This window comes from Corythoichthys intestinalis, chromosome 15, assembly GCF_030265065.1.
Source record: "Corythoichthys intestinalis isolate RoL2023-P3 chromosome 15, ASM3026506v1, whole genome shotgun sequence".
Classification (NCBI taxonomy): domain Eukaryota; kingdom Metazoa; phylum Chordata; class Actinopteri; order Syngnathiformes; family Syngnathidae; genus Corythoichthys; species Corythoichthys intestinalis.
The window spans coordinates 4,230,098-4,245,815 of NC_080409.1; the positions used below are offsets into that span (position 1 = coordinate 4,230,098).

General features: G+C 42.2%; 1 protein-coding gene across 4 annotated transcripts in view; it reads right to left on the bottom strand.

Moving 5' to 3' along the window:
• syne3 (spectrin repeat containing, nuclear envelope family member 3) overlaps positions 1-15,718 on the bottom strand; it is a 139,044-nt gene that overhangs the window by 19,448 nt on the left and 103,878 nt on the right. For all 4 annotated transcript variants that reach the window (XR_009067185.1, XM_057859868.1, XM_057859867.1 and 1 more), the window contains 3 exons: positions 9,652-9,813; positions 5,448-5,620; positions 3,758-4,217 (listed from right to left, as the gene is read on the bottom strand). Coding sequence is in view for 3 of the 4 variants with exons in the window: in XM_057859868.1 (XP_057715851.1) it covers positions 3,758-4,217; positions 5,448-5,620; positions 9,652-9,813 (795 nt within the window). In the remaining variant the exon portion in view is untranslated. The remainder of the gene's footprint in view (positions 1-3,757; positions 4,218-5,447; positions 5,621-9,651; positions 9,814-15,718) is intronic.

Consider the following 15,718-nt stretch of genomic DNA (forward strand, 5'->3'; position numbering starts at 1 on the left):
ATCAGCGCGTTGTCCCGCATTAAAAGTAGTCCGAGCAAAACGTGATGCTTAGAGCTGTCAAAATAAACGATTACTCGAGGTGAATAAAATTACTCGGATCAGTTTTTAAACTCGAGTTACTCGAGTTGCTCGAGTATTCGTTTCAGCTCTAATCGTAATTAATCGCAATTCAAACCATCTCTAAAATATGCCATATTTTTCTGTAAATTATTGTTGGAATGGAAAGATAAGACACAAGACGGATATATACATACAACATACTTTACATAAGTGCTGTATTTGTTTATTATAACAATAAATCCACAAATGGCATTATTAACATTCTTTCTGTTTAAGTGATCCACGGATAGTAAGACTTGTAGTTCATAAAAGATAAATGTTATAGTTACAAGTTATAGTAATTTTATAATAAAACCCCTCTTCATATTTTCGTTTTAATAAAATTTGTACAATTTTCAATCAAAAGTAGAGTTAATATAATAATAAGAAGAATAAAAATAACAATAATAAAAATTGAGTGACCAAAGTCTGAGTAATGCCAGTTCACTTTGCATTGTTGTTTAGCTGTGTGAGAATAGGGCCTCATTACTACAGACTGAAGTGCTTTTCTTTTTGTGAACATTATTTTTTTTTGAGAGATAGCAATATTATTTTTTTTGTGCTTTCACTAAATGATACTTCTGTTTGTTGTGAAGGAGTTGCAGAAGCTTATGCCAATAAACGGCGCAGTCCAAAGAACGCCTGTGTCCACTCGCCTTTATAACAGATACACTGTATCTCTGTGCATATCTTACCCAAAATACAACAAGAGACACATAATTGCCACTAAAAGAAAGCGAACTTACCAAAATATGTGTGGAGCACAAAGCAACAGCATAAACGTCTCACAACTACTAATTCTTCCACTATTAGAAGGAATAACATTAGTATGGAACGGCGCTGCGCTTTCCCCAAGCGGCCGATGGCATTCTCTTCACTCTTAATGTCCATAAACGGCGTCACTGAAATCTGTCTGAGGCAATGCGAGAGCGGCTCATTCAGTGCATGCGTTAATTGCGTCAAATATTTTAACGTGATTAATTCAAAAAAATTAACGCCCGTAAACGCGATAATTTTAACAGCCCTAATACCGTTGTTGTGTGTTTTCCACCCGCAATCGGACACTTGGAGCCATTTGTGTGGTTGTTTGATTGATGTGCTAATGCTAGCGAACACATGCTAATCGTTTATGTCATTGCTGTAAGAGCACCTAATTATCATTTATTTACGTTGATGCAATCCTGTTTGGTATCGAGGACCAAATTGATTCAACAAATTATACGGACGTCCAGCATCATCATTTGGGAGTTCGCTGTATAGCCAGGACCGAGCCGTAGCGTCCTGGTGAGGACAGTATATTCGCATTTCGTTGTTCATGCACTGTACACTGTACATTTATTCAGCATGTTGTTCTCTATTGTATTTTTATATTAAATTGCCTTTCAAGATGACATATATGTTCTATGTGTTGGATTTTATCAGGTAAATTTCCCCCCAAAATGCGACTTATTCTCCGGTGCGACTTATATGGGTTTTTTTCTCTTCGTTGGGCATTTTATTGCTGGTGAGACTTATACTCAGGTGCGACTTGTAGTCCGAAAGATACGGTACATATTATATAATTATTATATATAATATATATTATAGATATATATTTTGTGGATTTAATGGCAGTGGATGGAAACTCAATGAGAAACCTAAAAAGCTCCGAGGCATCCAGTACCTACCTGCACAGCAACAAATTTGAACGTATCCTGATAGATGAATACGGGAATTTTGCGTTTATGAAGGCAGATGTGGAACAAAGGCAATGCCACCACAAAGCAGTAATAGGTACATTTATGTTCAATTTGACTACAATTCTGTGTGTTGCATCACAGCTGAGACATCATTAACACTCATCTACTACAAGTCATATACTGTACAGGCTTTTTACCCCAAATGCATAAATTAGAATGTTAAACGTTTTTTGTTCATTTGTTTACAGGTGGACAACGCTGTTAGGCAAAGGAATACAACTCTATGTGGCTCACAATACTTATGTTGATGGACATATTTTGAGACTGTGCATTCTACCTTGGTGATGGAAGGCTCAATTCATGCTTCACCTTCCTTTCTTTCTTTCTTTCTAATAATTTTATAAATTGTGATTTATTGACCTGTTTTGCACATGCACCAATTGTTTTAAGTAAAACCAGATGATCCATGTTGTTCAAAAGTTTTTTGCGATCAATATCTGCAATAAAAATGAATTTTGTGTTTTTATGTACATGTGTGATGAGCTCTCAATACCATAACTATAATCCAACCAGAGGAAAAATACCTTATAGTAGTTCCTTGTAATAACAAAATCCGTGTCAGCATTTGTAATTTCACCTCACTTTGGTCACCCAAGTAGCCGGCGTATCAATCTACACCTCATGTTAACACAAGCTGCACAGATTGTTAGAATTTTGTCCACGAACGATCCACAAAGTGATAAGAACAAACATACAATCTTTTAGGTTTAAATCACACCCTTATTGTTTGCTGCTGGTTTCAGTGTAAGGCGTATGGCAAGGTAGATCCACACTGGCACTTTTTAGCTACTAGCTGGTCGCTCATCAAAACTTTCCATTTCCAACCATATATAGGTGCTTTCAGGAGTTCACGCACAGCACAGAAAATCCCAAAGCCTCATCTATGACGTGCTGAATCCATTTTTGGTTCCTCTGGTGTTATTGTGCAGTTGAAACTTTTTCTCTACACCGTTTACTTAAACCGCACTTCATGTTGTTCTGTCCAAAACAGAAGTCCGTAGCAGAAAATGCCACAGATGGCGCCGCCTGATTTTTCCTTAGGAAACTTGTCTATATTGTCAAATCAGAAAATGTTAATTTTTCTTTAGCCTAAGGATAAAGTCATTGAAACACTGAGGAAGCATTTATTTTTGCACTATTTTAAGAGATGCTTTTGAGCTTTGGCACTATTTACACATTCTATTATCGCAAATATAAAAATATATATTGTGTGGGAGTGGATGTTCACTAGTAATGATTTAAAGTTAACTTTGTGTAATCAAACATTGAAAAAAGCAGTATAATTTTTTTTATAAAAAAGTTGCCAGCTGGCGAGTGCTACCTGACTTTAACTGTTACCTCAGTTAATCCCTATACTGTGAATTAACAAATGTTAAAACAATAAAAGGTTTTCTATTTATTTTGCACTTTTAGATGAGCTGCTTTTTAGTTTTAGCCAATAGAAAAAAACTTTTAAACGCTCTGATAAAACCTTTTTGTATTTTTCTGTTGTTCTGAACCCATACTGAACTGTGAACCCCGTACCGAAGTACATACCCAACCGTGACTCGTGTGTACCGTTACACCTTTATTTATTTATTTTTATTTACTCCTAAATCATCACTAGGTCCAGCCTGCAGCTTTCGTAATTCTTCTAGGAAATATAAACGCTGCTAAAATGAGGACCCAAGTTCTCGCTATGAGACACTGTTGAAACGTTGTGCTTAAATTTACCACCAACACACTCCGGCATTACCGATTTCAAAATCAGAACACTCATGTTTCGTTGTGGCTTCCCTCCCAAAGCCTGGGCAGAAAATGCTACTGGACTGGATGTGGTTCATGAGCCGTGAAATGCTATGGTCTGCTACGATATTATATACAGTATCAACTACAGTGCCTTATATAATGTGTTAGAATGGGAAGGTTTTACAATATACCGTTTTGTCTTGAGTTGATGTGATGGCTTGCAGCTTGGCTGAAGCATCTCTGAAAATCATGGCTTTGCCGATAGCTTGGCTCTCCTCTATTGCCATGGCTCCTTCTTCTGGACTCATTGTTCCCTCTTCAGGACTAACAACCAGACTGCTTTTCGCTGTGTTCAAGGTATAACTGTCACCCGCTCTTGATATATCAGTCTTAGGATTTGTATCCTCTGGAGATTCTTTGGCAAGAGGCAGACCTGCTTTACTCTGGATGGTCCAAGTAGACAAATCATATTCATCTATAGCATGAGAATGGTGGCCACCCATGCCTTTTCCTGATAGTTTGGGATGTTCATCTTGCATACCAGGTAGTATGGATTGGCCTTCACTATGAACAGTGCATTCACCGTCCACTTCCCTGACACTCATATCGGTCGTGACAGACTGTCCCTCGTCTATGGAGCCATTCAGTAGCCTTAGAGGGGGTAAAAAAAAAAAAAAATTAATGATAACGTTTACAATGCACAGTTGCATATTGTGGAAAATTGACTTTTTAATTGACCAATTTTCAGAAGTAGTCAGGTTTGAAGTTACAAAACCATTGTAAATAAATATTGCGCGTATGTTACTTAACATTCTATACAGCTAATTTACTTACATCCTTGTAGTATTACACCATAAGTGGCAAACTGCTCTAAATTCAGGCTTATTTATTATTTGCCACGGCCCACCTTGAGCTCACTGCCTGCATTTGTAACTGCTTAGCTAAAATCAGAAGGGAACAACTAGCAATCACGAGCTACTGGTAGACCGTGGACTAATGCCAAGTCAACTGTGAGGGGTGTAGCAAAAAATTACATGTAATAAAATGACAAATGTGTTTCCTTATAATTTTTTCTTTGTGATTATCTATACCATAGCCTCTGCATTAATCCATCTCACTTTCACTAAAAAAGTATTTTTAAAAACTGGGGAGAGAGCAAGAGAGCGAGTCATTGATCGGGATGGGATAGAACAGTCACCTGAGACTGTAAGAATAGACAGACCTATGAGAGACTTCATCCAGAACTCAATAGGGATGTGGAAGACAAGTCAAGTCACCTTTATTTATATAGCCCTTAACCACAACAAATATCTCAAAGTGCTTCACAGGCCAACAGTTGACAACTACAATATCCAGTGATCTGAACCCCCAAAAGCGAAAGGAAAAACCCCAACAGGGAAAAATAGGAAACTTTGGGAAGGGTTACGGATGGGTGTTCCTTCCCTCCAGGATGGCCAGTCAACAATGGATGTTAAATCCCTAATGTGAACAATAACAAGTGGAGCTGACTAACATAGTGCCCAACAAAGCAACTAAATCAGGATGTACTAATCTTAAAGAAGGGTATTATGCAAATTGAATTTTGAGTCCCATTTTCAGCTGTTTTAGGCAGCCATGATGCTAAGGCAATTTGCTATTAATTTTAATTAAGTATACACTATGTAGTTTTCACAAATCCACTCAAGGTGAAATTGTTACTTGAATGTGTTTTAGAATGATGCCATATGCCTGAAAAATAAGCAATATCCCCCTTTATGCAAACATTAATTGGCTAGGGAGGAAAAAAAGAAAAAGCAAAATTTCCGGCTACCTTTATAATGTGTAACTGTAACCTGTAACTGCTAACAAACAAAGTTTTCTTGTACATTCATCTTGCTTTACCTGTGAATATTGAGACTCATGCTGTACAACGCCAACCAGGATTCCTGAAGATGCTTCATATCTCCAACAATGTGGACTCTTCCTTCCTCGGACGTATTTTTCAAAACCCTATGACCATGCATCTCCATCTGTTGTAGCTGAAACTCCTTTTCTGGAAACTCTCCAAGTGCTCTCTGGGGAAGAGTCAATGCAAAACAAAGAAAAAGAATAAAAAGAAAACTAAATTGCTCAATGCCAGGTCTGTCATCAACATGCAGAAAAAAAAACGTTTTCTAATGAGTACAGACACATTTGGGTTCTGTCTTTTTATGGACTCTTGTAGTGACTAACAGCAATAAGTTAAGTGATTGGCTGAATGGATCCCGGAGTCTGGCTAGTTGCACTAGCATTTCGTAGCGTTACTTTCTCAGACTCAGAGAAGTTGTGAACCGGCTGGATAGTAATGAACGGCTTTTACCTCAGCCTGAGCGAGAATTTCAGCAGTAGTGTGTTTTTTGATTAGATGCTTTCTGGAAGTTTACCTATCAGTTCATCGAGGCTACCAAATGCTAGCGCAGCTAGTCAGAATCCACAATCGAGCCAATCACTTAACTGACTCCGCCTTATGTATTCGATCGACAGCACATGCTTCATTGTGCTGAAAAATGACATTATGAAATAAGAAGGCCATTGTGGAAAAAGACATTATGAAAAAAATGACTGCGTAAAATCTCAATGTGCTGAAAAACGACATGAAATAAAAAGGCTATTGTGGAAAAAGGCATTCTGAGATTAAAAAAAAAAAAAAAAACACTGAAAAACGCTTTTAATCTTTAAAATCTTTTTCATAATAATATTATTTTACAATTTAAGGGCTACATTACACAATTTGTTATCTATCAAAGGGTATTTTATGTTGTTTTATCTAATTTTGATCCTTTTGGGGTTCCATACGATATATATGCATATCAGGGAACTGCAATATGCAGATGACAATGCCATCATCGCCCACAAAGAGAAAGATCTTCAGATCATACTTGACGCTTTGTTAGAGCAAACAAGCTCCTAGGATTAACCATAAATGTGAAAAAGACCAAGGCGCTCTATCAGCCTCAACCAGACTCCTTCATAACCCTGCCAACAATAAAGATCGACAACACTGTCCCTGAAAATGTGCACCAGTTTACCTGCCTGGGCCGTCACATCTTCTCGTGCGCAGACATCGACTCTGAGGTGCACCGTCGAACCTATTGTGCTGGTGGAGCCTTTGCAAAGCTCCTAAGAAGGGTCTTTGAAAACCCAGACCTGTCGGCAAGGACAAAAATCCTTGTCTACAAGGGAGTTATCCTGCCTACACTTCTATATGGCGTAGAGACATGGACCACCTACAGATGGCACATAAAAGTTCTAGAGTCCTACCACCAAAGGTGCTTGCGTAAAATCTTGTACATCACTTTGAACCAGAAGCGCACAAACGTCAGTGTGCTTGAGGAGGCAAACATTGACAGCATTGGCACCACTGTCATCAAACATCAACTTAGATGGACAGACCATGTTGTCCGAATGCCAGACACACGTCTACCTAAACTAGGGGTGCACGATATCCATGTATTGAAACCGATAACTTCCTGCTCCTCAAGGCCGATACCGATACGATAACCGATAACATATCTATAATTTTAAAATGTATATTCACCTCAGTTTTTGAACACCTGTAGGTCAAAAATACTAGTGGTGGATTCAGCATAGATTTGCCTTTGACCTAACCAAAATTTTCATGATGACAAACATTATTATAATGAACAAAACAAAGACAAGAACAGTTTTGACTTCAAATAAAGGGCCCATATTTATTTTTTCAAATAAATATAATTTGAGTCAATCACAATCAATCAGTCTATATCATTGATGATGTATTCCCCTGAACAACGAGTAATGAACTAAAACCAACATAAACCCAACAGGTATTGTGCTTTGTCAGCAGATAAAACATTTGGTGCAAAAGGAGAGGAGACTTTTGTGGTCTTGGTCCATAAAACTTTCTTAACCTGGCAATTGTAGGACAGCAAGCCTATCAATAACCAAAAGGCCTCTCAAGAACTTGTAAACACAATGTAAAATGCAATCATTTGCTAATTGCCATTGTAAGGTTTATCACTTAGTGATGGAAAAATACAGCCTCTACAACAGTAACAAAACTTTGCATTACCGGCAAAACAGGAGCGGAAACAAACACACACATCCCAATCCACCGACACAGTGCTAAAAATATTATACATTATCGGGCCAGTTAATAATGTTAGCTGATTTATTGGGATGACGACATAATTCCCATTATCGGACCGATTACTATCGGACCGATAATTATCGTGCACCTCTGACCTAAACAGGTTCTTTACTCAGAGCTGCTGACTGGCCAGAGAGCTTCCGGAGGTTAGAAAAAGTGCTACAAGGACAAGCAAAGAATCAGCCTCAAGCAGTTCAATATCAACAGTGCTTGCTGGGAAGACCTTGCCTAAAATAGGTCTGCATGGAGAGAAAGTCTATATAAGGGAGCCAGACTCCACAAACTGAATCTCCGCCGGGCTGAGAGTCAAAAGACAGCACAATAAGGAGAGGGAAAACTACCACCCACGAGGCCACACTCAATTCCACCCCCAGCAACACACACCCATGCCTAGACTGCACTGCACATACTGTAATTCCGTGGTTCCAGAATTGGACTTTTCAGCCACCTGGGGACCCTCAAATTGACCCCACCAGGAGGACCATCATACTTGACTTTGAGTGATCGTCGATGAAGATGATGATTATGTACTGCACTGTACTGTACTGTACATGGTATTTTCAATGAAGGAATGGTATTTTTGCTAACATGCTAATGGATAGACATGCCTGCTTCAATTGTTTTAGTGAATAATTAAAGATATTAAACCAAAGTGTCATCAACTATAAAATTCATCTAAAATATGAGTGCATGAAAGAGAATGTTTGTGTGGGCAACCGAAAGAGCCCTGTATGCAAGAAATGAGTAACTGATAAGAACAGGCCAGTATGCTGACAGTTGATGAACCACATCTTACCCTCGCCATATGCTAATGGTCGGATGGAACGTGCTAAGCTGATGTCGCGCACCAAGTGAGCCACCTTTCGGCTGACAGAAGATAATCAGTGCCCCCCGACAACAATGACCACAAACTCTTACGTGTCATAAGACTGATGACACCGCTAGTCAAAGCCCGGACAGCCCATCCAATCCAATCCGACGCCCCGCCTCACGGCACAGACGTCGTCACTTCTCTGGACGCCTTGGGGCAAGCTGTTAGAATGGGACCTTGGGCCCGGTTTTGTCCCTCTGTTTGCCTGACAGTTTTTGTTGTTCTTTTTATTTTTAACTACTATACTTTTCGTCGCAGTTTTTTTTTTTTTTCTCTCCATAGTTTGGCTGGGGGTGCAACTTATACTCTGGAGCGACTTATGTGTGGAACTATTAACACATTATTATATAATTTCACATGTTATTTTGGTGTTTCGGAGTGAAACTGATGGTATGGTGAACTTGTTAGCATGATCTTTATGCTATACTAGTAGTTATCTGAATAACCTTAAAAGCTATTTTTCGCTAACGTACTGGCCACGTTTGCATTTCGTTGTTCATGCATCATATAACACAGTATATTTTCATACTGTACACATATTCTTTAGTATTAATTATGTGGTTCTCTATTGTGTTTTAATTTTGAATTGCCTTTCAAGATGACATATCTGTTCTATGTGTTGGATTTTATCACATAAATTTCCCCCAAAAATGCGACTTATACTCCGGTGCGAATATATGGGTTTTTTTCCTCTTCGTTGGGCATTTTATGGCTGGTGCGACTTATACTCAGGTGAGACTTATAGTCCGAAAAATACGGCATTCTCGACTTGAATTAAATTGTCAACCTTTTGGAAAGTCGTCGTTACAACTTTTCCTTACATTATCAAAGATAGTGTTCTTGGAATCACACAGCGGTTACAACAACATAAACATGCTGCACCCATTAAGCACACTGTGGCACAAATTCTACGGCATAAATAATTACATTGAATTACTAAAGATTCATATTTTGGATGATGAGATTTACATACAGTATGTACATAGAAAAAAGAATCGAGAAAGTAAAATCAATGACTGCTTCAAGGAGTGGTGATACATGAAAAAAAAAAAACACTGAAGTCAGACCTGTGCCTCATGCTCACGACTTTCAATGCTCCACTCTCCTTTTGGGCTCTTGAAGGACTCCAGCTTCTGCTTCATGATCATCAACCATTTTTGCAGGTTTAGGAGACGGTCATGAAAATTTGAATGATCTGCAATACGCTCCTCACTTTCTTGAAGCTTTACCTGGAAACAAAAACAAAACCTCTACTTGTATCACCTTTGAAGATACCTCCGTTAAGTAAGTTGGCCCCCTATCAGATGCAAATTTATAGAAACGGGATGTCATTCGTTTGTGCTGAAATTTCTTCATTTTTGAGGTAATAACAATGGACCGCTTGGGCTGCAAGTCCCATCATCACTCGAAATTAATATCTCAAAGCCCCCCCATTTACTGCAAAATGTACCCGAAGGGGTGCTATTTGTTTGTGCTATGTTTGCACTAGCTGTTGGGACACCCCTCTGTTATTGCGAGAGTTAGTATGCTTCGTCAGCCGCGACAGAGGTGCTGCGATTTACGTCATTACTCGAACTTAATATCTCAAAAACGATAGCAGCACAAAAGAAATTTTTTTAAAAAGTCAAAGAATCCAGAACAGTGAATAGTCCCTTGATCGTAAAACAAGGATTTTTATTGAGATATTTTCATTAATTTTAGGCTTTTCCCTACATATAAAAGTTTGTGGTGCACTGCCATACCAAAATAAAAGCCGCCATGCCTTGCAAATGAGATTTTTTTTTTTTTAAAAGACACATTCTAATATACGTACAGTATAATTTGCATAACTTCACATGACGTCTAAATGACTATACACTGCTCAAAAAATAAAGGGAACACTAAAGTAACAAGGTAGATATGAATGAATGAAATATTTTTATGAAATACTTTGTTCTTTCCATAGTATAATGTGCTGACAACAAAAGTTGTAGGGATGTCATACAGCTATGCGGAGGCCACAAGGGTATTAGATAAAAGTTGGACCAGCCTAAAGTGTATTTATCCACTTTAATTTTGAGGAGAACTCCAAATCCTGACCTCCATGGGTTGATAAATTTGATTTTCATGGATAATTTTTGTGTGCCTGTTGTCAGCACATTTAACCATGGAAAAACAAAGTATTTAATAAAATTATTTCATTCATTCAGATCTACAACATGTTTTATTAGTGTTCCCTTTAATTTTTTTGATTAGTGTATACAGCTCATTATTTATGCACTATTTGCCATAAGTCCGTCTGAAATAGCATGTCAAATACAAATTTTCCTTGACATGCTTTATTTCGAAAATCACATCGGTTCTCCTGTTGTAAGGTTGCGCCTGACTACTACGCTTCAGTTTTAATTTAAATTAAATAGAGTAACATAAACTGTGGAAAAAATGGGATTGAAACAGTGCAGTCTAATGGCTAATCCATTGAATGTGTTTCAGAATATGGACCAGGTCAATATGACATCAAAGATGGCATCACAGACTGAGGAATGGCAGGACTGTACCATTAATTGAGATAACTGTCTTCCTTTGCGTTGATAGTGCCCATCTCAACAGTGAACTGTGAAAGATTTCTCTGCAATGAACGGGGTAAAACATTTGGTAAACTGTGCACACTAAGTAAGAGATGCTTGTGTGTCTTCATTTCCCTGATCCAGGGTCCCCCCAGGATTGATAAATCTAAATTCAAGACTTTTGAGACCTTATTTAATGCCATTTCAACTGAAAATTAATACTTTTCTCGCACCCATTATTTAGATCATATAGAATCATATTAAATAAATAAAGCACTGAACATCAAATTTAACCTCAATTACTAAGCGTGTTTGACAAAAGAATACACATATATTGAAGATATAATAATAATAATAATAATAATAATAATTGTTTTTTTTTTTTTTAAACCTGTCCTGTTCAGCTGTTTGAAACAGAGAATGGAAGTCTAAGTGCCCGGATTCTGAACAGTTTTAATGTTTCACATGGAGAGTCTGACATACTCCCATTGTGATCATTCAAAATACCTTTTTATTATGACAAAGCAGCGAACAGGAAGGGATTATGGGGGGACAGAAGAAAAGAAATACAAGAGAAGAAAGAAAAGAAACACATACACAAACAACAACAAGAAATACAGTGATACCTCGGCTCACGAACGCTTAAGCTCACGAACTTTTCGCCTCAAGAACATTAAATTCGCGAGCATATAGTCTCTGCTGGCGAACTAGTTTTCGGCGGACGAACCAAGCCACGCGGTCGGACAGCGCCACGAGAAGCTGACGCACGCTCACGGCGTCCCAGTTCGTCCCCTCCCTTTCGTTGAGTGCGGACGTGGTTTGTGTTTGATAGACATTTTGGACCATATTGAGTGTACTTTTGCTATTATGGGACCGAAAAAGAGTTACATACAGTCCTTATGGAAGGTGACTCGTGTTACCAATTCGCCCTCGACTGGTAATTGGCGGTGCTTTCAGCTTCCCACCGTCGTGAGAAGTGGACCGGCGAGTCACGTTGGCTCGTTGTCGTCAGTTGTCTTCGGTTCGCCCGATTTCCTCTCCAGAAAGGAGGCGGCGTGCATACAAACACCCAGAGGCGTCGGATGGCTTTTATTAACAACCAAAAGCATGTGGTGGGCACAGCAGTGGAGTCTACGCTAACTGCGCACTTTGCCGGTAACACTCTCCTTCCAAACAGTAACTCCCTCCCTCCTCCTCCCACTCCTCCCACTCCCATACCATCGCAAAGGTAAATAAAACAACTTTATTATACAGTACAGTTTATTTCTTTAATTATAATACAATAGCACACTTATTATACATAAAATAAGGTATATTTTTGTGTAGTTTTAAGGCTTATTTAGTAGAAAATTATGTTTTATGGGGACCTGGGAACGGATTATTCTCATTTTAATGGTTTCTTATGGGAAATAAATGTTCGGAAGACGAACTTTTCGCCTCACGCACACTTTCTGGGAACCAATTATGTTCGTGAGCTGAGGTATCACTGTACATTGAACATCTAAACTAGTTACTAATATGCTGGTGCTATCGTCAGCGAGATGTATTTCCGGTGTACACCATGTGGGGGCCAATTGGCCAGTGAAAGAGGAGAATGGGGGTGGGGGTGTCTATAAGACTATAAGCTAAGTGATTGAAAGGGGTAGAGTGTACACAAATCAGTTCTGTGATCTAGAACCCAGTAATCGTGTGAATCTCTTATGAGTGTAAGCCCGTTGGCGACCAACCCTACGCCGCCGCATCGCCAATCCCGGCACCGGAACCCCCAACCCGAGCATGCCCTACCACATCCAGCAGCACGCAAGCCCCACCGGGCGCGCGACAGCCACGCAGACGGGCGGAGAGACCGCGCGGGCGCCAACCCAGGGCCACGGCCCCCACCCAGCCAGCCCGGGGAGGGCGGGCGGGGGGTCCATTGCGCAGCCCATCCCTCCTCCCGCCGCCCAGCAAAGGAGCCACCGCCCCCCCCCCGGGACCCAGGGTGGTCCCCCGGGCCACCCGCGCGCCCATCAACCGGCCTTCAGGGATGGCAGGAGGGGACGCATCACCAACCCCACGCCTACACCCACCCCCGCCCGCCCACCCGGGCCACAGCCACAGCCCCCCAACCGGCACGGCACGCCACGGGACCCCCAGCGGCCCACCAAGCCCCAGGCAAGGCAGGGTCCCCCGCCGGTGCAGGCGACACCCCGCTGATACACCGGCGCCCAGCCAGCGACCCGCGACGGAGCGCAGGGTGGATGCCCAGCCAGAGAAGAGAGGGGAAGGCGGAGGCAGGAGAACGCCCAGGGACTGCCACGGGGCGATGCAAGATCGGAGACCGGACCCCCCAACCCACTCCCGCGGCCGGCAGCCGAGGCAGAGGGGAGGCCACACCCCGGGAGCCACGCCATATAGAAAAAGTGTGGGACCCACCTACCACCCTATTACTGTGGCTGCCAGGTTCCCGACTGGCAGCCATCACCCAGCACCGTGATGGGGGTGTGAGGGGAGGGTAGTGCAATGTATGCATTAAAATAGGAGAGCTTGGCTTGGGGCAGTGGGACCGCAGCATGGAGTTTCTGTCCAGCCGCCCGTCCCACCGCCCTTTGCCGGAGCTCTCCTGTGGAGTATGATGTGTGTGGTGCATTTAAAAAAGGTGCAGGGATGGCGGGGCCTGTGGTGAGGAGGCAGCCGTGAGCCCCCCCCCCCCCCCCCCCCAACAGGTCCCAACCATCCCACAGCCTTGGTGTGTGGTGCATTAAAAACAGGGGGGAGTCGGGCTGGGACTGTAAAGCCCCGTCCCAACTCTCCCCGGAGAAATGTATGAGCATGTAAGTGCCAGGGTGAAAAATATTTACAGTGCCGAAGTGAGAAGTGCGTGAGTTAAGAGGCAGGCTCCCGCGGGCGTGGCCCCGTCCACCAGAACCACCGGCCCCAGGGCGGAAGAAGCGTCAGGGCCCCGATCAATCCCCGCCCCAGACCACCCACGGCGCCTCCGCGACCGCCCACCCCCCTCCCACCCACCGAGCACCCACCCCGCACCCCGAGCAGGCGCCACACCAAGCGCCGGCGACCAGGGGGCGTTCACCCCACCGGCAAGGGACAGCAAGCCTCACCCTAGGCCCCGCGGGCCCCAAGAGGCCCCGCCAACGACCCCACCGGCCGGGGGGCAGCCGCGGCCGCCGCGGCCTAGGGAGGCGGACAGGGCCGGAAACAGACCAAGGGGAGGGAAGCGCACAACCCACCCCCGGGCCAAGAGGGGCCCGCGGTATGGCACCAGAGGGCACCTCCCCGGCACCCGGTACAGGGAGACGCGGCTCCGGCCGGGCGGACCTGGGAGGGAACCATGGCTGCCGCATACACCCCCCGGCCCCCACCCCAACTCCATCCCACCCCGGCCGGCCGGGGGAGGGCCGCGGCCCCGGACCAGCACCCGCGCGGCCCCCGCACCCACCCACGACACCAGCGCGCGCCCGACGGGACCCCCCGCACAGCCAGACGCAACCAGACAAGCCCCGGCCGAAAATCCCGGGGGCCAAGACCGGCGGCGGGACGGCCCAGGGCAGGACGCCAACAAACTCCACCTGTAAAGCTGATAGAAGAAGAGGTTTATCAAACACCATTAGATGTATGCCAAGGACCAGTGAAGTGTATTATTTACGCATAGTTCCTTAATTGTTCCAAGTCTGATAAGTAATATATAGGGTGTTCCAAAAAAAAAGTTGCATATGATCCCCAGTAGCTGGAAACCAAATTGTCTATGAGTATCCTTGTAAAATAAGCCCATTGACCGACTAAACTGTGAAGGAAGAAAAATTATTTATTACATGCTGTTGGGAGTGTGTAAAACAGTTCGGATTTAAACATGTCCAGTTTCCAGCTGCAGAAGGATGCATACAACTTCCCTGGACACCCCGCATACATCCATTTATGTATACATTTCTATTATTTTTGTGGCATTCCTTCGCAGGTGAGAGAGAATCCTTATTCTATGTTCATCATTCTTGCGACCGTTTCCCACTGTTGTTCGTATTTGTCCATTTTATTTGTCTGTTTGGCAGATATTTTCTCTAATGTTATATATTCAATGATTAGATTTAGCCATTGGTTAATGCTAATGTTTTGTTTGTTTTTCCAATTCAACAATATTGTTTTTTTGGCTATCGTTAGACTTGCTAGTAGTGGACGGGTTTGATGGATAGAGATATTCACTGTATTCAGATCGCCAAGCAGACAAAGAGTTGGAGACAATGGAATCCTGCAGTTCAATAGGAAAGAGAGTTTCTTCGTTACCTGTGCCCAAAAAATCTTGTATTGGTTTACATTGCCAAAGAGCATGAAAGTATGTATCTGAAGTATCTTTGTTGCAGCTTGTACATTTATCGGATTGGGAGAACCCCATTTTGTGCATTTTAGATTGAGTAATATGCCATCTGTGCAGTATTTTGAACTGTATAAGCTGAAGGTTCTTATTATTTGTCATTATAAATGCATTTTTACAGATGTTGGACCAATAGTTATTATCTAATGTTACCGAAAGTTCGTTATTCCATTTTTCGATTGGTAGGCAAGTAGAGTTGTTACATGAGAGGGCTTTATATACTTT